The 26339-nt window shown below is 41.2% G+C and overlaps 1 protein-coding gene across 2 annotated transcripts in view; it reads left to right on the top strand.

Moving 5' to 3' along the window:
- Positions 1-403: 403 nt before the first annotated feature.
- The window catches only part of TRAK1 (trafficking protein, kinesin binding 1), a 40382-nt gene continuing 14446 nt past the window's right edge, over positions 404-26339 (top strand). Inside the window, exons 1-3 of one of the 2 annotated variants that reach the window (XM_010148389.1) lie at positions 404-467; positions 16901-16977; positions 20419-20535. In XM_010148389.1, the coding sequence (XP_010146691.1) occupies positions 404-467; positions 16901-16977; positions 20419-20535 (258 nt within the window). Of the gene's footprint in view, positions 468-8342; positions 8443-16900; positions 16978-20418; positions 20536-26339 lie in introns of those variants that run through there. The other variant, XM_010148388.1, reaches the window with a different exon arrangement.

The raw sequence follows: 26339 nt of genomic DNA, 5'->3' as shown, positions 1-26339 counted from the left end.
CCTGAAAGAGATGTGGAGACTGGGGAAGGGAAGGAGGGAGTTAGAAGCAGCCGGGCGGTGGTGTGTGTCCCCCACGTCAGCGCATCAGCCTTTTGATAGGGTGGTTTCGTTAACACCCATCCCAGGCTCCTGTGCACAGCTTCTTTATTACAGGAGCGGCCAGGGCATCTGCTTCTCCCTTCTGCATCCTTTTTCTATTTATTATTTTTTTTCCCCCAAGTACACCCTCCTCACCCCCCTTTTATTTCAGTTGCAGCCTTCTTGAAGATGTGCAGCTCATTTTCAGCCTCCCGTGAGCTTCCTTGCGCTGTGGCATTTTGCAAAGGCAGGAAGGCATGGCTGCATTTCACTTGACCTTAGCAGCAAAGTGAAATCTCGTCTATGTTGCTGAAGGATACTGACTATGCAGAAATTTATTGAAGCAGATTATTATGAACTGGACTGGTATTATGAAGAATGCACAGATGGTAAATATTTCTTTCTAGTCTCTGGTTTCAGAATTTGTAGCTTGTAAGTCGGTAGCATCGTTATTCAGTGGTTTTAAAAACGAAATTGAAAAAGGCAACACCCCGGTGTAGCAGAGGTGCCCACATCTCTGTTGCACCTCAGCATCCCTCGTGAGCGTGCTACAAGAGACTCTGCTGTATAGCTTTCCCTTTCGAAAGGGAGTGGCAGAGGAGCATATGCACTATATGAGCAATCCTTGGGCAGGGGGAGAAACATTTGAAATGCTAATTCAAATAATTGAACTGAATTTTAATGCACTTACAGTAATATTCTCTATTTGTTTTAAGTCCGTGGTTTTTCTGCATTACCAGTATGCTGTAATATGTTTATATTTAATGTGTTAATAGGCAGCACATGTTTTCTCTCTGGTTATTTGTCTGTGAAAGGCATTTAAAACTATAGCTTCTGAAAAGCAAGCAGGTTAACTTTTTGAATTGGAAAAATCACAAGCTCTGGCAAGCACTGTCTCCTGGGCCTCTTGTGATTTTTCTGATGTTTGCTTGGGTGATTATTTCTTTATCAGAGCACTGAACGTTTTCATCAGACTTCTGGTAGAAGGCACATGAGGAATGGCTAGAGCAGAGTGGAAAAATCAAGATTCCTTATTGATGGCTGTAACCTCTAAACCAAAATGCAGCCTTTGGGAAAGCAGTAGTTTTGTGTGGATTTTATTCTGGTTGAAGAGCTTGGCTTAAACTAGGCAAGTCCAAGATCACAGTGAAGCAAATAAGAGAAAGGAGTAGGCCCAGAGGATGTTGCATGTATGTAGTACACAAAGGTAGTTCGTAGGGCTTTGATAACGATGTCAGAGGGGCTGTGAGGAGTAGAGATGTGTGTGACAAAATTTGAATTGGTTTTGGTGGTCTTTTGAGTGGCGTGTGCTTACATTGGTTTCTCTGTACGGGATTTCAGAACTGAATGCAATTTCAGGAGCTTGTTGAACTTGAATGTCTCTTATGTTTAATTGATTACTCCTGTCCACATGATCAAAGACGAAAGGTGCATATTTATTTGAAAGATCTGACCACTTTAAGTTGGATTGGATCCATTATGTAACCTTTATCCTTTAAGTTTAACCCTGGTAAATACTGTAGCATCTGATTAATCCACATGATGTAACAGGCTGAGTTGGCCTGGTTTTAGAAGCTTAAGAAATAGAACAGTTGTACTGTCATTAAAAGCTCTAGCTGATTTCCCCTCCCCCGGGTTCAATACAGGTAGCCTTCTTTTTATTGTTCTTTTTAACAGTACTTTGTCTGGCCGAAGTGTTATGTGGAAGTGTGGCATGTCTGAATGTCTGAGCTAAGAGCTGATCTGCTCCTTGATTTTGTCTTAAGGTGTGTACTGCCCTGGAGAAACTATGGGAGTTGCACCATAATGGAATAAGCAACAGGTGTTGGGCAAGCATTTAAATATCCCGTGGGATCAGAGCCTCAAGATCGCTGTAGTGGTTGGTCTGCTTCTGGGCTTGCAGGTTTTCTGGTGAGGTCTAAGCCCCCGCCCAGCGTACTCCCATGAGCTGGGGGCTACAGAGTCAGCTGGAGTATGTGGGCTGACTGCTTGGAGGACTGGGGAGCCTTTCTGTAAGGAAAAGCAGGGTTTAAGGTCTGATGCAGAAATACCTCTCCAGTAGGTAAGGCATAATGCTTGTTAAAAAGATTTGTTTTTCAAGTATTACTTTTTACATGATGGAAGGATAGTGCTGTCAGTTCTCTCGGCCGCTCTGCTGGATGGTAGTCCCACAAGGTTTAGTGGAACTGCATGGGCTGTAGCTTTCTTTTGCTTCTCCCATTTGAAGTACGCAAGAAAGAGAGAAGGATTTGAGAGGTGCGGTGGGAGGCATAGGCCTTTGACACTGGCATACTAAATTGGGCTTACGATAATGTTGGCATTTCCTGTTGATGGAGAAAGGTATTCTGATTCTAGTGGGAGAAGGCATCTTTGAGGTAGAATAGAAAATGGAGCTTTTTCAAAAATCTAAAGCAGTTGCCATATTATGAGATGCCTGTCAATTATGTTTGATTTTTCTGCCGTGTATTTGTCGATACCAGAGTCATTTGCCTCAGATGCTTTTTGTATTTGGGAGAGAGGGATAGGCAGTTGCAGCTCAGCTGACCTGTTTTGATTATCTATTTTAAGACAAGATGAAACGTAGAGAGCTTATTTCTCTGGTATACATGGACTCTCTGGACCTCAGATGTATGTCTGCATTGAATTGTGAATCCAGTTCACCCTCTTGAGTATATATAACATTGCGGGAGAGTCGGTGGTACGTTGAAACTAATAGAAAACCTCACAGGATATGATTGTACAGAATTATTTATGTCAATAAATTGTTCATACATACTTTGTCAGAACTGATGGGACCCAGATTGCCATTTAAAAGGTGTGACTTTATTTGTTTTACATTTAAAATTATTATTTTAGCAGCATATGGTTTCTTTTTTTTTAAAGGAAAAAAGCACTCCAAAATTGTGCCAGGATACAAGGGTTTAATGCTGTTATTTAACTTAGTACCTAAAGAAGTGACTCTGGCTCTTACCCCAGATTTAATGAACTTCCGTATGGACCGACATTGCAATGATTTCTTCAACTTGCATTTGGTGGTGGCAACTTTTTTAATACCTTGCAAAAGCAAATGAACAAATGCTCAAAACTTAGAATTTACAAATCTTTACAAAGACTTTCTAGGGTTGGAATAATTAATTAATCCTTTTAATCCTTGAGAGAGTTTATTTTTGGAATGGAATTAGACAATATAATGTCACACTCTATTTATCTGAAGATTGAATCACCTGTGCTAACTTACACTATGCCTTTTACATACATCTTCAAGTGTATTTTACAATACGAGTGACAGTTGTCACCTTATTTGGCATTACTGAAATATATTACGTAGGTGGAATGGGGAGGAGGAAAGAGCTGCATGTGTATTTCAGTAGGAAAGCAGTTATTTTCATAGCAGACTGAGATGAACAGAACCAACGATAAAAGAGGAAAAGGTGAAACAGGCATACTCTTATCATGAAAGATAGCAGTATGGAAGTCTAGGTTCATCTAGGTTGGGTTTTTTTTAAGAGGGAAAAACAAATAGATTCTTAAAAAGATACACACAGTGCAACTTGAGTGAAAAAAGTAATGGAGACACAGGCACACACACCCCCTAACTATCAAACAGCTAAATAAACAGGTAAATATCTCATAATGGTTTGGGTTGGAACGGACCTTAGAGACCATCCTGTTCCAACCCCCATGTCATGGGCAGGGAGACCCTCCACTAGACCAGGTTGCTCAAGTAGATACTGAATAGAAATCTTTGACTAGCCTTTTCCCCCTGCCTCCTTCTTAGGTCAGTGTTTTTCATCCTCTCAATGAACAATGGTGTTCTACAGAAATCCAGGTTGACTTTGAATCAAATTACTTTTCTGGTGGTTTCTTCCATTACTCGTTTATTTCTAGCTGAAATATTCCCTGCTAATGCCTGAGAGTTCATTGCCTGCAATTTGAGATGAGCTTGAGTATGTGCACTTGGCTCGTTCCTCCTTCTGTTGTTCCCCGTAAGTTTCAGAAACTTCTTGTGTAGAAAATAGTGTCTTTTCCTTTTCTCCCCCTGCTGGTCGCACTTTGAACCCCTTTTGTCACACATGCTGGAGCTTCTAAGCCCTTTTGTGTTCCACCAAGAAACCTCATCTCACTCTCTTGGTCATTCCAGCATCTCTTACCCTGCTTTTACTCTCCTCTATAACTTTCAACCCCTACCTGTATTTTCTTCCTGCTCACACTGACATGTTTTCATCTCATTCTGTTTGCAGTTACTGTTTGGAGCTCCTATCCTCTGTCGTATTTTTCTGCTCCCCTGAAGTGATGATCAGCAAGGTCCCTAACTTTCTTTTTAGCTGAACGAAAATTAACAATATCAGTGCTTGTTCTCCTTGGCCCCTTGGACACTTCAAGCATCACTATCTTTGCCTTGTTACATTAGCGTGCCTTTACAGTTGTCAGACACTGTCCTGGTTCTCTCTCTTTTTTTTTTTTTTTAAATTTTATTTCATTTTAATCACTCCTTTAAGGTAGCATTAGAAGAATATTTCACATTCCCCGCTGCAGCTGCTTGTTCTTGGTCCTCCATCTTTCTTCTCTCTGCACCGTAGTTACAGGTAACCTCACAAACACGTCTGCCAGTTTTGTGGGTGGCACAGTCAACCTTTTTACTTAAAATATGCTTCCCGTGACACTGTCTCCCTTCAGTAGGAGCTTGGCTGATGGTTGGGCATTTATAATGAGTCACTGTCTCCCTCATACATCAGCCCTTTTTGTCTTCATCCCTGGGGACAGAGTAACCCCGGTGTTACCCTGGATGTTAAGTGGATGCTGACTGTGGGTATGACATCTCACTCTATGAGAATCTTACAAATGCTTGCAGCAAGCAGTCTCTGAAACAGCCCTTGCTCTACAGGTGTTCAGCTAAAATGCTCATTCAGTCTGTTCTTGTTTTGCTCCTATGTCCTTTATCTCTGTGCTTGGTAAATATGGTTGAACCTTGCTTATATTCATGTTATCATTGATCCCGTTTTCTTAGTTTTCTGCTTTTTGCCACGTCACTTCTCTTTATTTCCTCCATTGACTCTATTCTTTATCAAGTCGGACATAAGCTACCTGTGTGTTGTCTTTACGTGGCTTCTGTTTCAGTACCAAGGTATTTTTCATCTTTATTCTGCTCAGCCATTCTATTTCCACACAAGTGTTTTGCTACTTCATCCGATTTCATTCCCTTTCTGCATAAGTCATGTACTGGCCTTTTGGTTAAGTGACAGTAGATAATTTGGGTGGGATTTTGGAAGAGTGGGAAACAACCTGTAAACATAGGAACAAGCTAACTTTGCTTGACTGTACATCTTAAGAGAAAGCACATTTTCAGTGACCAATTAATCCCTCCTACTCCAAAACACCCACTTTTTTCATCAATGTATTTTAGATCCGACTGCTGCTCTTTCAGCCCCCGCTCTTATTACTTGTTTGCTACAATCTCTTTGTTCTAAATGGAGCATTTTTATTATTAGCTACTTGTGGTCAAAGTTAATTTGGTTAATTGTGCAAAAGTCTAGATATTTTTATTGATAATGAAATTATTTGAATGCACTGGACTTCCTTGGAAAGAATGAGTCAGGATAAGAGGTTTCATTTGTATTGTGTCCAGCCTCACCCTTCTTCAAACAAACTCCCTGTTCGTGTTTCCTGATTGATTGCACAGTTTCTGAAGGCAGCCTGTGCCTTAGTGCAAGCATCTCATGAGGGATGGCTGTGTGCTTGAAGCATTGCAGCTCACTTTGGAAGCTTCCTGAAAGGAGTTAAGTGTCTTCAGCCTCTAATTCAGAGTGGTGATTGCAACAAATACGCCTCACTCGCTTTGCAGTGGCTACCCATAAAAATGAACATTCAATCTGGTATGTTCTTTAAGTGCCTGGGTACGTGTTTACGTGATTAGAATGTGTATTTTCAGAACCGTGTATAACTTAGGGTTTTTTTCTCCCCATAGCTGCTTATCGTTTGGTGTTTGTTGGAAACCTGACTCTTAATCTTCAGCAAGTAAATATTCCTGCACTGCTGAAAGGGTTTAATGCAGAACGGCAGTAAAAATGAGTTGATAGTGTGAGGGTGCGGTACACATTCCTTCTCCACCCACTGTGAATTTGCATCAGCATTTATCATATGCCGATATCAAAATAGGCATTGCAACACGTACCTTTCGCGCAGCTTTTGAATGTCAGAGTCCTCCTGTGCAGCGTGAGTTGTCATGAGTCACACTTCAGAGGTCAGTTTGTGGGAATATTCGTTTACTCTCCTTACATTGTCACCTATATTGGGCAGCAACATGGATGTTTTCCATGTGTCGCCCACTGCCTTGCTCTCCTTTAAGCTGGTTGGTTAGCTATAGTTGTCAGCAGTATTAAAACCAGAGTATGTCAACAGAGCTGGCAGGGGTGGATGTTTCTGTCCCTGAGCTTTAAAAGGTGCTTCTTGCATTCTTCTAAAATGACTTATTGTTTTGGTTACTCTCTGTATTTCCATTCTCTAGCTATTACCAGAACGTGACAAATAGACACTGCATGGCAAGTAAGACTCTTAGTGTCTGATTTTTGAGAGTTTTGATTGACTATTACAGAGGAGAAACAACATAGAAAACCTCTAAGGACTCAAACTAGAAATAGTCCTCATTACGTTATTATTAAAATTACATCTTTTAATGTCATGATATGGGGAGAAAGGGGCAATCCTGTTTTTTCTCCAGCTGAGTTCTTGAGGCTGTTGCTGCCGATGAATATGGTAGTAAATTTGGACAGTCAAAGGTCAAGTTGCCAAGTTTGAGTAGTAGGATCTTTCTTTATTCAGAAACGAATCTTCCTTTCGTCAGCAAGCACTAAAGTTCATTTAATATCCTTTGGCTATTGTTTATATAAGCATTGTTACATTATTTGTATATAAATATCAAGAGCTTAAAACTTAAAACAGAATAATTCATCATGATTGTATAAAATTAGTGCCTTCCCATCTCATACTACCTCTCATTTTCACACCACTAGGGAAATGGCAATGAAGGAATTGTTCCTATGCGACCCCAGCTGGGATGTTCTTGTAGTGTCTGTCTCTGTCCCTCCCTGGCTGCTCTGTCCCCGCAGAGGGTGGTGAGCTGCCTTTGCCTTGCAGTGCCCCCACTTTGCCTTCTGAGCAGGCAGCAATGCTCTCTGCAAGCAGCAAAGGGCACCCATTCGCTGTTGAATGTAAGGGAGGCAACTTGGCAAACATTAAATATCTATAGCTGCCAAAAGTTAAATAGGAAAGTTAACCTGCCCTGTGTGCGTGGTGGAGTTTAGCAAACACAACCTGTTGGAAACGAGGAGGTCTGAGCACAAGGAGTTTTGTTGCTGTGCAGGGAAAGGCTACGTACGCCCTTGAAATGCACCATATGTGGACTTGAGGTATTTGTTTCCCACAGCAGACAGAAGGGTGTAGATGACTGTGGAAAACACGGCATTTGACAGCTGATGTGAGCCATCAGTTAAATGCTTTGCACAAGCCTAATCTTTTAAAGCAAATTTGAAAAATGCAATTTAAAAAAAAAAAAAGACCCAAACCAAAAGCAAACACCCAATCTCTTCCCCCCAGCCCAGTTCTTCACACGGTGGTTTCGGTGTGTGGAGGATGCTGCAGCCAGACCATGCTGTGGCCCAGATGTTCGAGGCATCTCTGTTAGGGAGGCTTAGCGCGTACAGGCTACGGCTTTCCCGACTCCTGCGAAACCTGTGTCTTGCAGCATTAGGCAACTTGAGACGTGATTTCACTCTGAAGGTGCACGCCCGTCACCGGCTGTGACAGTCGGAGGCTGGGTTGGACTTCCGTGTTGCTGAGACACTTGTGGGACGCTCCCACTCCCCCTGGAAGAGCAGGGGCAGAGGAGAGAACACCTTGTTGGCATGAGGAGTGCCGGGGAGGGGACTTTCAGCCCGCTTTGAGGTATGCTATTGGAGTTGTTGAGTTAAAAACTGGCTACCCTCGGAGCTGGTATGAGGAAACAACATCAATCTTCTAGTAATTATTAGACAGATGGTCTCTTCCCTCCTCCTCCTGGATCTGCACAACACAAAGCTGTTGTGTTAAGGACAAGTACTCAGTCCCTCAGGAGCTCCGTGGCTGAGCATGTGAGTGAGAAAAGATGGTATCCTGCTTTGTGGAGACCTTGCTTTGCTCTCCCCAGAACTGCAGCCTCCGAGGGAATGACTTCCCATCTCCTGTGAGACTAAGGCATCATATCGTGTCTCTCTGGGATAACTTTGGCAATGTCACTAAACGAAGAGGAAAGCTATGAATATGACTGTGAGAAAGAAAATCAGAGAGAAGGCACATTTGACAGGCAGACCCTTGATATCTTGGAAGAAGGTACTTTTCACTTCACCTTTTGGTTTTAAACTTTTGTGGTAGTAGCACATGGCAACATAAAAGTGATTTGAGTGATGTTTGTGGATTTAAATCTACTAAATTTTACAGTTTTTTAATGTTTAGCCAATACATTTGGATGGAATATTGAGAAGATACTCATGAATAGAATGAACGTTAATTTATGTACACTTCTCTAAAGAAGAAATACATGATCAACAGATGCAGGATATGCAATAACTTTTTTATAATGAAACTGGATTTGGGAATTATCTTTCTTTGGAACTGTAGTGCATTTTTTATATGTACATCGTGTGTGTGTGTGTGTGAGGTTGTCATTCCCACAGGTACCTCTAAAAATGAGTAGAAGACCAGAGCAACAATTTTGTGCTTATACATGAACTTGAAAGCACATAGACAGAAATAACCCAATTTTGGGGTCTTGTGACAACCTTTCAAAGAAACAAACAACCCAAAAATCTTGTCATACTTCGCGGAAATACTGGACATTTGCAGTATTGCAGGCAACTGGGTTGTTAGGGTGGGAATGTGAATTAAGTGCGTAGAAAATCCTCCCGTGCACCTGCTGTGTACAGAGTGTAGCCATTTAAGGGCTGCTTCCAGCCAATTTTTTCAGGGCTTCAGGTATCAAAGGCTAAATGCACCATTTATATTATTTCAAGTGCTGTAAATTTTGCTCTAAAATAGCATTTTTGTGGTAGAGAACTGGTACTTCCAAATACACTGTCATAAAACTGCTGTGAGGATGCTTTGAAAGATTGTTAGCACCGAGAATGTCACCTGCTGTGAATTTCCATCCTTGTTCACAGAAGAGAGTTCCTGTGTCCAAAGCCTCACTGGATGAAACATGCTCTTTGAATCCTGGCACATAGGACTCTCCTGTAAAGACTTCCGCAGAATCCAATATTCCTTCTGGATTTCAGTCCTACTTAGTCAATAAACTATCCATCACTCCTGCTGTGGGTCTCTGAAGGAAGCCGAGATAACTTGTGTGACTGTGCAAAATAGAAGGGTGCTGGGGAGAATACTGGTAAAAGGAAACTTTAAAACTGGGGGTGGGCAGGAAACATCATGAGAGGCCAGTTGACATTGTTTTATGTTTGATTCTTTTTTTTTGTTAGTGATTAAATGGTTGCTGAAATGCTGTTCTTTTCTTCCTGCTAACTTTACCTTTCATGCAGATCTGAATACAGTGTGAAGGTTTTCTTGTTGATTTTGAGAGAAAAAAAATAATGTTGAGTTCCATCTGGGATAAATTTAGCCCTGACTTTCTACAGTACCTTCCCCTCAAAAGCTCAGCATGTATTTGAAATTCCTTCTAAAGATGCCTTCTCCCTTCCACCTATACGTTCAGGTCACCTACACACTCAGTCTAGTAGTGATACAGGTGTATAAAATCGATATGTGGTATCTCTGTGTATCTTTGCACATGGATACTTGTAGAAACCATGGTATTTCTCTTGGGGATGAGTCAATCCATCCTATATGTAAAGTAAATGGAAACACAAGCATGTAGCCTTTTCATGCTGCACAAAAGAAATATTTTAGCCATATCTGGCTATAAATCAGAAACAGGAAGTCTGAGAATATGCTTAATTTTAAACATTTATAGTTGTTGAAAAGAAGGAGATAAAACTGTGTAATTAAGACTCCTTAAATCTTTGGCCTATTCCATGAGCAGAATGTGTACTCCTTACTTGACTGTTATTTCTGTGATCATTTTGATATAGTGAAGTTTTTCTTTGTCCCAATACTTAGATCCCGTGACTGATACCAGTCCTGTTTCTAGACCCTCTGTCACAGAACTAGCATTACATGGCAGCGTTACAGAATCGGTTCTCTTGATGAATATGGGAGGCACCTTCATGAAGGTCTGGGCTGAACAGTCCTAGAGTTAGTGCTTTGATTGGACTTGTAAATGCCTGACAGCAACATGTTTACTCTTTGATAAGCTAGGCTTTTGAGCTGACTGCAGTGAAACTTTGTGCAGGGATATTTGTTGATAGCGTCCACTCAGTTTTTGTTGATTAAAGAACTTGAGCTGTGAAAGGGCAGCCCATCAGTGTTCTTTGGGTAGCGATTTGTTGGGTCAGCTAGTTCTGAAACTGGGCCATGTTTTGATTCTTGGTTTTGCAGATGGGACAGGAAAAGATTATTAACCTGTTTAGGGCCTGTGATGGCAGCCAGTCGTTACTATTTCAGTTTACTAATGTAACAAATTAAAAGCCCTCCTTACCTAAAGTACTATGTAAATGCAGGCTAAGATTCTAGCTCAAGTTTAATTAAAAAAAAAAAAAAAAAAAGTCTTGTGGCCACTGTTAAAATCTCAAATTCAGGTGATCCAGGGGTCTGTCTTACAGAAAACCTCAAATACCTGTTTTGTCTCACAAAGACATTCACTAGATTGGAGGCCGTACAGGGCTCTGGAGTCTTTAAACACTAAAGCAGAGAAAATGGAGACTAATAGTTCTTGAAAGCATTGGCACAGACAATCGCTCCTAAAGAGTGGGAGTAGGAAAAGATCATGTATTTAAGAAAGGGAGACAGCTGACAATGCATGGCTTCTAATATAGGCTTGTAACTTCATTTTAGGATTTTTGAAAGATTTTCAGTCCACATCCTGGTTTTAAGACTTGCATCCATTTATTAATGGCAAGGACTTCTTGACAAGAAATGGGTGGAGGCAAATGTCAAGATGGCAATTCAGTGACTAGCAATTGCAAATCCTGCAAGAAAAGGTTTAACAGAAGAGCTATGCTGAGCTGTATCAGTAGATGGTGTTTGCATCAAGGTGATGCTGAGTTCTCTCCAGGTGTTTTTCCTTATCTTCTTAGTTTCACTTTGGGGCTGTATTTTCCAAGTTACCACACTTGATCTGTGTTTATGCTTGTAGAAGGAAGGATTGTGTGATGTTCTTGTTGAAATTTCCTTTAATTTGATTCTTCATTCGTCTCAAGAAGATTAGATGCAGTTCATGCCCTGCTTAGAGGAAGTACTTTGAAATGGTTACTTACCTGAGTATTTGGGCATTTAGGAAACAAATGTTTTTATGAGAGGTTTTATTGCTGGATTTACTAAGCTATTTGAATACTTCATGAGAGAAATGTTAGTAATCGAACAGCCTTCAAACCATAGCTTATAATGGCAGGATAAAATTTCTTCTAGAAGAATCAGAAACTGCACCTTAATATCAAAGGCTTAATTAGCAAACTATGCCATTGCAATCACAGTAAGCTAGTTTGTAACATTAAAAATAATAATCTATTGGTATTGTTGCATTTATGGTAGTTATTTTTCACCATGCTAAGATGTACTTACAGACTGAGTATGTATTTATTGTTCACAACATTATGTTCTTTCCAGACTCTTCCGTGGAGCTCGCCCACAGTGTGACATGACAGTTGTGAAGCAGCTGTGACCACTCTTTATCCCTCTAACAGGGTCAGAGCCACCCGCTGAACTCCCTGTCTGCCTTCTGGAGGGACTGGCCTGCCCGTGGGGTGGGGGAGGCTGGAGGAACTGCAGGCATCTTGTATTTAAAATTGGGACTTCTAGCAAGTCGTGCCTCAGAAACACATTCTTCAAGCTCCGGTGACAGTAGTCTCGTAAAATCTGTAAGGTCTTTAGATGAACATGTTCCCTTGGGGCCATCTCAAATGTGGCAGACCTGAAGTCTCTGCCCCAGTTTAGCCGGGACTGCCAAAAACTCCTCTTCAGTGGAGGAGAAGCTGCTGTGTTTATCTTTAAATGTGTAAAATCTTCTCAGTCTGGGTCAGTAACAGAGCTGATCGCACATCTTAGAGTTTTCCTGAGTTTAATTGAAAGGGAATATACGTAATATGGCATAGTTTCAGAATTCCTCATGCACTTGGCACAAGTCGATGTAGTGCTCGCAGTAACCGGGGCCAGAGCGTAACTATCGGTGGCTCTGGAACTGAAGCTGTCATTTTTAGCAAGTGCTTTATCCTCAGAGTGCAAAAATACCCTGCCAGAATTCAAACCAACATGAGCCGAGGAGTCTGACTCTGCCAGGGTCTCTGATGGCTCGTGCTTGCCAGGTGGGAGCCGGCAGCAAGGAGCGCGGCTGGTCTGTCAGTGTTACTGTGCCTGTCCTGTGCGCCTGGATGCGCAGCATTTGGGGTGCGATGAACTGGCCGTTGTATCTTTGTGTTTGGGCAGAGCTCTGAGCAGAGGCGAGGGAGGCAGAAGTCACCTGTGAGGCAGGGCTTCTCATGACTGCTCAAGAATATAGTAGGCCTTGCGTAGGGAACTGTGTGGAAAAAAAGCAGTGAGTTTGTCAGTAAGAAGCATCAGTATTAAAATTGCCAGAGATCTGTGCTCCATGAACAGTATTCCCTTATCCTGATGTAGTTTCTGAAGAAATAAATTTTGGTAGTAGGGAAATCCTCATGCACTGAGTTTTCCCTGTTAGACTATAATTACACAGGTCAGTATTATCTGCCCAAAAAGTGAAATGTTACCGTAACATCTTAACCCCATTCTGTTTCCTAGTAGTTGGAAATAGGTGGGAAGAGGAGCAGTGGGAGCTGGGCTTTCCTCTTCAGCCATGGCTGCTCTCTTTCAGTGCTTTAGTTTGTCCCTGATCACTAGGTCTCAGAAATGAAGAGGGGATGGATATGCCTCATGCAGGGATGCAGGGAGCAGAGACTGAGGGCAGTTGTGATTGCTGGCTCCTGTGATTGATTTCCCACTGCCTCCCCCTTTTTTTTCTTCCACCCAAATCCCCTGTTTGGTGGGTGGTGGCTCATTGCAGGAGCTCCCAGTGGTGGGATTCTTGCTCCCCTTCCCTTCCTTGGCTGCTTCCTGTTCCTGGAAACATACTTTTCCTCTAAGCAGCATGATTAGATGGCAGTGTGATTTTTCAGGGAGCAATTCAGGAAGGTACATACTTTCCTTCCTTCTCCCTGAGCATCTTCAGTTTGAGAGTCAGTGCTTTAGTCAGTGTGGAGCTTGGAGCCTGAAATAAGCTTACGGTCAGATTCTGCATTAAATAGATGATGAGATAGAAATGCAGAATACATCCTTTCAGCTGTGGCCACATCAGGAGATACAGGAATGTGGGTACCTCTAAATTTGCAACCTTTAAGAGGGTATGGGGATGGTGGTGGGTGCTTGAAGGCAGAGGAGACTCTTGATCTGTGTAACACTAATCCGTTTGGGTGTTTAAAAAACCCAAATACTTTGAACTGAAAATACGCCCCTGGTAGCATGTACTTAATGCTGTCATGAAAATAACGTGATAGAAGCTTTCTCTGTTTCCTGGTTTGGATCTGGGACATGAGTTTCAAAGCGGTTACCAAAACACGTTTTCTAAACCTGTGTTTCTGGAATTCTCTGGGCCCTCCACTTGCTGTAGACTGTGCCCCCACCCCCAATTCTTTTTGGCTTTATTGTTAACAGCCTTCTCCATAAACTGGGAGGTGGTACAAAGTGTGTTTGATTTGGATGTTGGCATGCATCCATTTAGACACTGTGCTTCCTATCGCCCTCAAGCAAAAATACTACTGATTTGCAACTGAGCAAAAAGAGGTCAGTAAATTGGCACTCTAGGTTGTGTGTTAGAGGGCATTGTCCTTCATTTGCTCTTGTTTCCTCTTTACAGCAGTGTTACCAGGCTCTCCTGCTCGTCAAACTCTGGTAGCCTAGAAACCTGCTATGCAGAATCCGTTAGAGATGGGGAGTTTGTGGGGTTTTTTCCCCTCTCTACTTCACTGATCAGTTCTCAAAATGTTTTTTCAGAATAGTGTGTGTTTTTTCCACTGGTAGATTATTTGAACAGTAAGGAAATCAAAATCACCGCGCTGGCTGTTGGCCATATGTTATCTTGTAATCTGTGGAGGCTGAATGACTACATACTTAGACACTGTTTTGCGGGGTTTTTTAATGCTGCTTTTCAGTTGTTTCCACTCCTCTCACTCTTCCCCTTCTCTTCCTCACAAGCCTTGGTTTCTGAGGGATGGAGACAAACACCTCTCTGCAAGTTTGCCCTCCTTCCAAAAGGAAAAGGTTTCCTTTAGTTAGGAGCTCTGTGTTTCTGCTGTGTTGCATGTTGGGTGCCCATGGGAGGTGGTTGATGGGAGGAGGCCTTTTATTATATGCGGTCTGTTGAAGTTTGTTTCCACTTGGTCGTTGAAGAGGATGCAGAAGAGATGTTTCTGCTTTGAAACCCTTCCACGTTAGCAGAGTAGTATGTGGAGACCTCTGTTTTAACAGTGACCAAGAGAAGTTTCCTGGAAATTCTGAGATATAAAAGCTGTTGTTGATCAGCCATTTATTACGGCTTTGCATGTAATAAACCTGTTTTGACTGTGACAAAGCTGTGGTGTTAAAGATTAAATGGCAAGTTCTGAAGGAATAGCGAGTGAGTCAACCTTTGTCACTCTTTCTCCCAGCTGAGTGTCTTTATTCTGTCTGTGGGAGCACTGTCCTTTTACCAGCTCGCATGTTAGGAGGGTTATATATTCACCTGAACTAGGATGTTTTGAGGTTGCCATAGTCATAATCAGCGGTGATTATTAGTGCTAGGTACGGAGTTAAGATGAGCTTGCTGATGACAATCTCAAACACCATTTTATAGTAGCGAGGGAATGTTGTAACCAAGGGAACTATTTATTAAACAGTTATTTTTGGAAAATAAACTGCTGGCATCAGGTCTTCTGATAGACATTTTATTGCATGACTTATGAACTCACTATGTTTGAAAACACAGGGTTTATAGTGATCTGTTTTTTTTTGTTACTGTGAAGAGTCTTCTGGACGTGACATCATCTGCCTTATGGGAAATCTGTTTAGCCCCTTTGTTTGCTGTAGCTGATGTTCTCTGCAAGTAACTTCAGTTTTCTGTGGCATCCTGATTAGTCTGCTTTTGACTAATATAGCTTGTAGTTTACAGATACACTATTTATTTTGTGCAGTGGTATAGTTATTCTTTATATTGCTGTGTAATTTTTTGTCAAATCACCACTGTGAAGCATAAACTTTTTGCAGTTAAAACTTTCAGACTTAATTATTTGGATAAGTGTAATTATCTTTTGAATACTTTCGAATGGCATTCTTTGGAGTTCGCTGGCACTACCAACTTTACTAGACACTGTAAATGTTTTCAGGATTTGATCCTCAAACATAGAAAGAATCTGAAGAACAGGAAAATAAATGAAACAAATTGTACTTCTTGCTCCAGTTTAAGCAACTTTCTGATGACTGTGGAAAAAAATCCTTCAACATTTCAACCGATACCTAAGTACTGTTGCACTTGATAATGTTACTGAGGAGCCTTAGTGGTGATCAGATGTGTATTCATGTGCATGTGTTCATGTGCATGTGTATTCATGTGTATTCATGTAGATTGTGCATTTATGAATTGGGTAGTGTTACTTCCTTAGGGTGGCAAACTGGTAATGTTACCGTACTCAATACACTTTTTCTTTATTTTTCATTTAAATCTTATTAGGCCTTATCTGTCTTCCCCCCCTCCCGCCCCGCCTTAATGCGTGCTAAAGCAATATTAGCTAATCTGTCAGACTGAGCATTAACTGACACTGTCAGGGGTAAATCCCCTGAAGAACAGTTTGTGCTACAGCAGCCGGATAACCAATAGTCGGTATGATCAAGTCAACATCATTAACAATCCCTGCTTTCAGGATTACAGGGTTTGAGGAAGAGGTGTAGCTGAAAATTAAAAGAATGTAATGGTAGAGCAGAAAGTGCTGCTGTTTCCTCCAGTTATTGGTGGAGTTTTAGAAAACTTGCACGCTTCTAGGTAAGTTAGTGTAGCCTCTTAAAGGATCACCTATGGTGGTAGGCTAAACTTTCTTCAGTTGTAACAGAACTTCTGGTTCCACCTTAGTGATTAATCATCTCATCCAGTCTTAGTAAATATTTTTGAGTGGTGCTGTGGCCACCATGGTGTGGTCTGGGTATTATAAGAATCATTTATTATTTTGCATGCATTTTGTATTGACTTTGCTGTCTCATACCGTAGAACCCAGTTCTTATCAACTTAGTATGACATATTATCCTCATGTTGAACAGTGTATTGGAGTTGCCTATTCGTGGAGTAGTTCTAATGCACGTAATACAACGACTAGGTGATATGATAGAATCTAATTTGTGTATAAGAACATGTTTTCACTTCTTCCTTGATTATGCTTTTTTAAACTCAAGATATTCCTCTTCACAGAAGAAAGTTTTAACATTTTAATGGTTTGTTGTGCCACTGAAAAAAACACTCATTACAAAAGAGAAACACTTGGTTTAACTTGAAGCTTTGATTTTTATTGTTTTATTCTTTTTTCTTTTTTTAATTTTAACCAAAAGTTGACACAAGTTGAAAACTTTTGCAAACCTGAACTCCTAAAAGGATATTTTTCCCCCAGTAGTATTGCCAGTATAATTAATGCTTTATTTTATTTTCTTGCAGTTTTATGTGCTGAAAGAGTGGGCCAGATGACTAAAACATACAATGACATAGATGCTGTTACACGTCTTCTTGAGGAGGCAAGTATTACATCTCTAAGACCCATGCACAGTGTGAGAAAGTAGTGCAGAAATTATACACTACCACTACTAGAGACTGTTGGTAGACTGTCCTTAAATGAGGAATAAGAACTCTGAGTGTATGTACATTTTATCTCACTGGTAAGGTAAATACAAGTTGTTTACCTCAGTGATAGGGGTTCATTACTTGTGCTTATTTTTCATTTGAGGACATTTAATGTGCTATTGGTCAAATATTTGCCATCATGAATTAGGAGGAAGAAGGGGGTTGGAAATCGTCTTAAACCAACACATTTTTATGCTACACGTGAAGCAAATAGTATCATTAGTGGTGGATTCATTATCTTTTAAAATAAATAAATAAAATTAAAAGGATTCACCAGCAGTGCTGACGTCATTATCTCAGGCAATGTCTTCCCAGTGCATAGACACAAAGCGAGAAAATACCTAATGCTGCATTTGTCTCCAAGCCTTTTCTTCTTTGCCTGATGTTCAGTTGGTTGAGTTTTTATGTTTATTGGCTTTTTTAAATATCATTATTATGTAAATTGTTATTTATGTCAATATTTGCATTCAAGAAATGGTAAAAAGTAATCGTCAGGCTACAACACATGTTCTATAAATACCATGATCAATTGTTTGACTGAAATTAACTGCTTTTCAGCAATAACTTGAACAGCGACTTTCAAAATAATGTTTATGAAGAATTCTTTAGTTAAAACCTGTTAGAATTACATTAGTTCATGGCTAGGTGTAATTTAATCCTTCATATTTGTTTGCTTATTGCAATAGCAGTGTCAAAAATGAGGTCTGTCTTGCCAAGATTCGTAGGGTGGTCTGTTCTTCATCTAATTCCACAAAGGAACAAGCATGGGAATGCTCACCTGTCCCACCTGTGCTTGATACATCCGCAAAGTCCTGCATTTTATGCTTCGAGCTGAACTCGTTTAAACAACTTCCTATGAAAGCAAAGTTAAAACTGATGCTTTACCCAAGAGACTTGTTGTGGAATAACCCATTAACTTAGTAACAGTCTCTTAGCTTTTTGTGTTCTGTTCCCTTTGTCTTGTGCGGCTGAGATTTACTTGCATTTGTTTCCATGGCTTCTTCTAGTAATGATGCAGCATTCTGCCAAAACGAGTCCCTGTAGCCAAATGTCTATAGGTCCAGAAATGACACTCCTGGGAGCAATGCCAGAAGGACTTGCTCAGCCAGTGTTTAAAGCTTCTGGTGTACTTCGCTAACTGGATGATAGCAAAGGAAAAACAAGGGAACACGTCATAGGTGAACCTTGTATAAAACAAATACTTATTGTGCATTTTTTTGTTTTATTTGGCCATCGTTTCTGATTGAATCGCTCTGTGCCTAGGCAGATGTGTATTTACAGCTCCTTTCTCTGTGTTCGAAATGGTGGCTGTCAGAAAGGGTTACATCTGTTTGCAGAAGTTAAGGTGTAACTCCTCCTGCTACCTCTGCACACACGAGCAAAAAACAACCCCGAAACCTACCCCTTGTCTGTCCTTGTTGGCAGGCTTCAAAGGAATGTGTTACAAAGTCGGCATGGTGAAAGGTCCAGCATTTTGGGGTGGGGGAGACAGGAAAAAGAAGATTTTAAAATAACACACATGCAGATTTTTGAAAATCTGTGCCTGCTGCCCTGAAACTAAGCAAAGGCAGTGACACCAGGCCTGCCTGGTGGTAAGAATAGGAACAGATTCTTCTGTGAACCTGCTTTTTCATCTCTTTCTCATAGTGTAAACATGTCTGGCTTCACTCTTTTCTTAGATATTGCTGTAATAAATCAATTTCTTATCACTGCATACGAGGCCTGACCCCAAACTGAGATTTAGAGCTGTACGGTGAAAAATTGTGTAGGAAGTCTAGGGAGGTTAATTAAAGGGCCTGAAAATACACTTACATCCCTCAGCTTTGAGGTTAGAAACCTTGCTGCTAGATAACTCGTCCTCTGTAGAGTCAAAGCTGCAGCAATGTACTTTTTTCCACTTCTTATTTATGAAGAGAGCCAAATACTGAACAATAAGCTGGCTTAATACATAAACCAAACGTTACTTTTGATACTTTTGTGGGACCTATTGTTCTGAAAGATTGTACATAAGATTATATAAAGATTTTATGGCTAGATAATGCCAGTAGCTTTCAATGCAAATGCAACCCTGGCCTTCAGAAGCCATTTGGAAAATGCTATTTATAGCTACAGTAGTGATCAATAACCTGTCTTTTTGTTTACTGATTGTTACGTAACTTCCTTTTTTTTTTCCACTACGCAAGCCTCCTCATTCAAATTCATTGACTCCAAATCCAGGTGGTCAGTAGCTCTAGGTTTTGTAGGCTTTGCCACTACATGACACAAGGTAGCTTTAAGTGAGTAAATCTGGATGGCTGACAGGGGTAGTAAATAAGCCCCTGACAGTAGTTTCAGTGACAGGGACAAAAATCTTCCTCAAATGGTGTTGAACTAAAAGTACGCGGGGAGTTACCCATACTGCCGTTTTCCCACTATTGTAAAGATCTAGTAATTGAATACACAAATGGAAAAATAAAAATGCCTAATGAATGGTGCACAGCTTTAGGCAGTTTATCATCCTGTCGCAGGCGGATTACAGACCCATGTCTCAGCTTTGCAGAAGCTGGTACATGTATAGGTACCTGTCATCAACAGGATAAGCTTCTAGTTTTTATTGGTGCATGTGGTGAACTGTCTAGACCAGTTATTTCCACTTCTGTGCAAACAGAGAGAGGGAAGAACAAGGCAAGCATGGTATGAGAGTAACCATTTAATGCAGATTTGCGCATCTGCAAAAAGGAAAGGGATAGGACTTGTTTTTATACGAAAGCGCTAATAGATGTACATGCAGGAAGAAGAGAGGAGCTGAACGTTCATTGTGGAGGTGGCTTCTGCTCCTGCACAGCTTACTGCCTTTTATTTCAAGGTGCAGCAAGTGCAAACTAAAGAATGCTTTGAAATGCCTATGTTATTTGTATTTTTACTGTGCTTTTCTAAAATTCTTTAAAATATGACCTCTAAAGCTCTGTGATTGCATTCTGCAGGTGGTATAACCAGACGATGGAACGGTTTCCCTTAGTTTTCTCAGACAAAGCTGTAACAGAGACCCAGATCTGGTTTCACTTCCATTGTTTTGCATTACACTTCATGTTGTGCTTTCGTGTGCATGGTTCAATAACTCTGTATGGGTCAGACTTTTCTGAATAACATGGGTGTAACATAAGCAGGAATAGAAAAAGAAAATTACAAAAAAAAAGAAAAACCCCAAACACTGCACCAAAACAAAACCAAACACAGAAGGAAGAAGTCTTTTTATTGTTCAAGTGCTTGTTCCTTCCCTTTTGTGACAATTGTACCCTCCCCCTGATCTGTTGGTGAATAAAAAATTTGAAATTAGTTTTCTTAATGCTTCACAGAAAGAACGGGACTTAGAATTAGCTGCTCGGATTGGCCAGTCGCTGTTAAAGAAGAATAAATCACTGACAGAAAGAAATGAGTTTCTGGAGGAGCAAGTAGAACACATCAGGGAAGAGGTAAGATTTTTATGCCTGAGTGCTCTGTCTGCTGTGATGGAGAGAATTTTCCTTCTAGCTTCACCTGTTCATACCTAATTTTCTTGGGCATCCGGTCCACAGCAGGTCAGTCAGTGTTGCACCAGTTTGGTCAGGCATTTCCATAGGGTGTACACTTCTAGAAATGTGACCAAAGAAGTAATGTGACCTGTTGGCTCAAAGCAGGTGATTTGAGGGGGGGGAAAAAACCCTAACCTTGTAGCCAGTGTTTTTTGTCCTGCCTCAGATTTCATTTTCCTCTAAAACAGCTGCTCTTTTTGTTTTGAGACTCTATACCCCCTGTTTTCTTCTACCTGTTTTGTCCTTGTTCCCCTGCTTTACGCATAATTCTCTTCTGTTTTGATATCTCACTAATGACTTTTTCCCTTCTCCTACTTTACTTTTTCTTGTTTCTCTCCTGAATCTTTCTCAGTCCTCCCTAGTTTATTCCTCGCCAACTGATGTTTAATTGTTCCTTCCCAAATGCTTTTCTATTCGTACATGAGTTACATTTTGGCTCTTAGAATATAGCATTTGAACACTGGGAGTGTGTCCCTTTTACTTCTGAAATGGAATAGAAGTATCACATGTAAGATAAATCACTTACAGATATTTCAGTAGTGCATGCGCACTGAAATCGTGTGCATTCTGCTTTTTCCAAGCTGGGCCAACTTCTTAGACTTCTGTTAAGCTTCCAGAGGAGGCCACGAAGATGCTCAGAGGGCTGGAGCCCCTCTGCTATGGGGACAGGCTGGGAGAGTTGGGCTTGTTCAGCCTGGAGAAGAGAAGGCTCCGGGGAGACCTTATAGCACCTTCCAGTGCCTGAAGGGGCTACAAGGAAACTGGGGGGGACTTTTGACAAGGGCCTGTAGTGACAGGACAAGGGGTAACGGGTTTAAATTGAAAGTGGGGAGGTTTAGATTGGATATCAGGAAGAAGTTCTTCCCGGAGAGGGTGGTGAGGCACTGGCACAGGTTGCCAGAGAAGCTGTGGATGCCCCATCCCTGGAAGTGTTCAAGGCCAGGCTGGATGAGGCTTTGAGCAACCTGGTCTAGTGGAAGGTGTCCCTGCCCATGGCAGGGGGGGTGGAACTAGATGATCTTTAAGGTCCTTTCCAACCCAAACCATTCTATGATTCTATGATTGTTCAGGTGGGCCATGTTATATTTTAGTGACTGGTAATTTCTATTCAGCATGCTCTGTATGTATGAAATTGTCAATGTTAGGAAGCATTGGTTTATGTTGGGAAGCAAATGGTTGTAGGCTGAGACTTGCTACCTTCTGTCTAGATTGCTAAGATCTTAGAGCTTCTCGTGCTTTTGCTGTGTCTCTTTCCAGGGAACTGTGATAGAATCTGTTGAAGCATGAGTCGGTAGCCTGCTGCAGTACATAAATCTGTCTGAGTTTGACTGCAGTAATGATGTTTTAGACATTTGAAGAACACCTTTAGAATATACTATGATGATGCATGTGTTTCTGAATTGGTGTGATCTATAAAACGTACTTGAAAACTTACATTGTTTCAAGTAACACCTTGCGTCTTCCACAAGCCATTGAATTTTTAATCAGATTTTTCTACAGTTGCTATTTTTTATTGTATTGCTTTGAATGGGGAGTTGGATACTATAGTTACTGGCAAATTCTTGATTGATATATCTTGGATGGAACTGTACAGGATGCTTTAAAAGAGCTCTTCGTATGTATTGCAAGTGGCACTATATTCTGCTGACTTACTGACTGAGCTGGAGGCAAATGTTGGCTTTCCTGTTCTGGGACAATGACGTTGGTTTGTCAATCTCAGCCATATGTAGCTTTGAGACAGAGGGAGAGAAATCTCACAGTTGTATGGTAAGCAGGTGGAGGACGGAGCACAGTGGATTTAAAACCTTTAAAACAGGCTGTTAATAAAACTGTTCAGGGGTGTGGAGTGTTGAATTATATCCGAGATGGGCTGATGAATAAAGCATGGATGGAGGGATCCCAGTTGTGCAATAAATGGTGTTGGAGCACGCAAGTAGAAATAATATCCTTTGGCGTGGCCTACCCTTTTTGGCAAGGAAAACTAATTCTCTTCTCTCCCAGAGGAATGCTGTAGCTTGCTGTCCAAGTCCCATCATGTGGCAGACCAGTTTATTTGTGTGCTGATCGATAGGGCCTTTGCTAGGCATATGCATGCTGACTGGGCAGGGCAGTGGCGTTCCTACCTCCAGAATGGGACGTTTGTTGGGAAGGTGGGGGACAGGGATGGGGCTGCCTCTGCCCAGGTCTATTTTTATTTAGAGGGATTCAGGAGCCGCAAAAGTGCCACCAGAAATAAGCTTCTTACCAGGTGGCTTGATTTGTTGGGCCATATGTTCTATCAACACCCATCTTTACACTGTCATTTTGACTCCTTCAGAAACTGATGCTTCTGAGGCAGAGCTCCATCAGGCTTTAAAGTCATGACACATTTGTATGTTGAAAATCTTTCTTTAGTAGGTTTCAGATCTTCCATTAATACTGATTTTTGAGTATTTGAACAGAATGGTAACTAAGACAACTGTCCCAAAGAGCAAGAGATAAGAGAAGGGAATTGAAATACTACTTTTAAAACTCTGTAAAAATTGCCTTAAAAGGCAAGGTTTGTCTGGGGAATCTGTGATTTCTGTGATATACAGACAAGTTATTTCTGCTGTGTGGTATACAGTTTAGGTTTTTTTGGTGTATGTGTTATGGTGTGAACAATTTGGCTTTGTGTGTCCAGACAAAACCTTCTGGTCATCCCATTAAGGAGCTTACATTTTTCCTATGTCCTTATAACATGCCACATCCATAGGTACCTGTGAAAGTAATACAGACCTGTACAAAAATGTATTAGATTCTTGGGTTTGTCTTTTGAGTTTGTAATGTCAGGTGCTGGTCAGGTTTAGGAAGGGGCTGTGATCATGTTTAATAAAAACTGATGGAACTGAGACTTTTCCTGTAGTGCACCAGGGAACAAAAGATGAGTGTGCTGAGGCACTGTACTGCATGCACAGACACTTCAGTCTCATCTTACTGTTTCAGAATTATATACTGAAAGCACGAACATAATATTGAGAAAACTTTCATAATTGTAAATTGGTTTGCTTAGAGAGATGAGCTTCTACCTTTTCAGCAGCAGAAGGGTGGTTCCCAGGTACACTGTGTCAACCTGCTGTTGTATTGCCACTTCCAGCAAGAACGCTGCAGCTCCCACCTCCAGGTGTGTCCCTTTTCCCTGGGATGGTTGTTGTCTCCTTTGAAATTAGAGCTCAGTGTCAAAACAGTGTAAACTGTTGCACTGTGAACTGTGTTTGGAGTGGAGTAGTTCATTTGGTTTTTGCTTCTCCTAATCTTTATACATTTCCCAATTTATGCTTCTTTTTCTCTTCAGATTTTGTCATGTGTTTCTGAAGGTAAAAAGGCAGCACTTCAATCGTAGTGTCAGTCCTCAGATAACGCCACCTCAAACGCCTGGGAGCATCTGAGTAATACAGCCCTTTAGTCCTCTTTTTCTAGTTCCAGGTCACATGTCAGAGTTTGTGTTTTGGTGATAGCTGGTTTCAAAGTCCAGGTTCGATTTTCTTCTGTATAAAGTGAGAAGACAAGAAAAGCTGAATTATAATCTGGAAAGGTGTCTTAAAAAAGGGAACGTTGGTTTTGGTCTATTAGAGTAGGTTATGTTGGAAAGGTAGAAATGCTCTTTGGCTTGGCACTTGCATGACTGTTATTTACATACAGTGTAATTAATTTTAAGTGAATAATTCCAACCTGTGAAGCATTTAACTGCTGTCAGTCAGGAAAGGAATCAGCTGGACTCCTGAAACAGTTGTTCATGGTTTGGTAAGGATTGTTCCTGCAAGCTAGGTCCCATGTCTCTAACGTCTTGTACTCTATGTGAGAATCCTTTTATCTTTTTCCTTAAATTATTTCTGAGATAGGTGCATCTATCCATGACATAATTCTGAAGCTGAGTGAAGCTTTCAGGGCAGTGGAGTGCCTTAAAAGCCTGAACAGGTGAAGTCCTGGGAACCAAGCTTGGTGACAGCCCATGGGCCTTGGTCACATGTGCGGCAAGACTAGTGTGAAAATGTGTCCTGGGGCTGGCTGGGATGGAGCTAATGTTCTTCATGTCAGCCGACACGGTGCTGTGCTTTGGATTAGTGAGTAAAACGGTGTTGATAACAACTGGTGTTGGGGCTATTGCTGAGCAGTGCTTGCACAGCATTGAGGCACACTCTGTTTCCTCTCTGCCCCCCATCTGCGCAAGGGGTTGGGGGCAGGCAAAGCCGGGACAGCTGACCTGAACTGACCAAAGGGATATTCTGTACCTTATGTTGCTGTGCTCAACAATAATAGCTCAGGGAAAGGAGGAAGAAGCTGGGACATTCATGGTTATGGTGTTTGTCTTCACAAGTAACAATTATGTGTGCCAAGGCCCTGCTTTCCAGAAAGTGGCTGAACATCCACCTGCTGATAAAAAAATAGTGAATAAATTCCTCATTTTGCTTTGCTTGCATGGGCAGCTTCGCTTCACTTCTTAAACTGTCTTTATCTCAGCCCGTGTGTTTTTCTTGCTTTTGTCTTCTGATTCTCTCCTCCATCATATGGAGGTTGGGGGGGCAGAGTACATGCTCAGCTGGTGGGTGCTTAGTTGCTGGCCGGGGTCAACACACCACAGGATGTGATGTTAAAGGGAGGTGTTGCTGGATATTACTGCAGCAAGGGTTTTTTTCACATTTTGCAGCATGATTGAGGTTGGAAGTAATTTCTGGAGGTCATCTTGTCCGAACTCTGTTCTCAAGCAGAGTCACCTACAGCTGGTTGCCCAGGACCATGTTCAGACAGTGTTTGAATATCTCCAAGGATGGAGATTCCACAACCTCCCTGGGCAACCTGGGCCCAGTCACGTGCACAATAAAAAAAGTGTACCTAGTGTTCAGGAGGAATCTCCTGTGTTTCAGTTTGTGCCCATTGCTTATGGTCCTGTTGCACTAAAAGATCACCCTTTCTAGGTGCACAGATTTTGTTTCATGGTTTTCTAAATTGAGGTTAGTTTGGGGTTTTTTCCCCTTGCATTTTAGAACCCATGTCTCAGGACATCTCCCTCAGCACATCTGATAACACAGAATAGCCTTAGTAAAGTAAATGACCTTGTTTGCTTAAAATTCTGCACAGTAAGTGCTTTATTGCATTAGCTCTGCTTTTTGTTAGATGAAAATGCAGCTTAAATCTATTTTATTGATATTCTTTGTTTGTTTGTGGTTTTTTCCACTAATAACTACAAATATAAAGATGCCTACAATACCAAAAGCAGAAGCCTAATAAAAACAAATGTGCTCTGCAATTTGTGCACTGGAAAGTGAAAACTGAGGGCCAAGTCTTCAGTGGAAGGGAAGAGAGCTCCCTGATCAGTTATGCTATTTATAGCTGTGTAAGGCAAATAAAAATTAATTTCTTCCCACTGGAATCTTAAATTGCAGTTGTGAAGTGGTGCATGTTCTACTGTGTAACTGGGCTTTTAACCCTTTTCTTGGAGAAATGCAGTATAAATTAACCAATGTTAAGTTTGTGTAGAGGGTCTCTTAACAATCCAATTTCAATGTTTTGTTCCTTTTTGATAGATATATGTACTGAGTATGGGACTCCCACATACTACTGTACTAGATTCATGTTTCAAAGTCATCAAAAGCCCAAACTACAGCCCAGAAACTGCACTCTCAGAATGGCAGCCTGCCACCGTGTGGTGGTGTTCTGCAGCTGAACAGGCAGTTGAGTCCCAGATG

This window comes from Eurypyga helias, unplaced genomic scaffold, assembly GCF_000690775.1.
Source record: "Eurypyga helias isolate BGI_N326 unplaced genomic scaffold, ASM69077v1 scaffold963, whole genome shotgun sequence".
Lineage (NCBI taxonomy): Eukaryota > Metazoa > Chordata > Aves > Eurypygiformes > Eurypygidae > Eurypyga > Eurypyga helias.
Note: the sequence above shows the minus strand (reverse complement) of the source record. Positions and strands in the feature narration are given on the sequence as shown.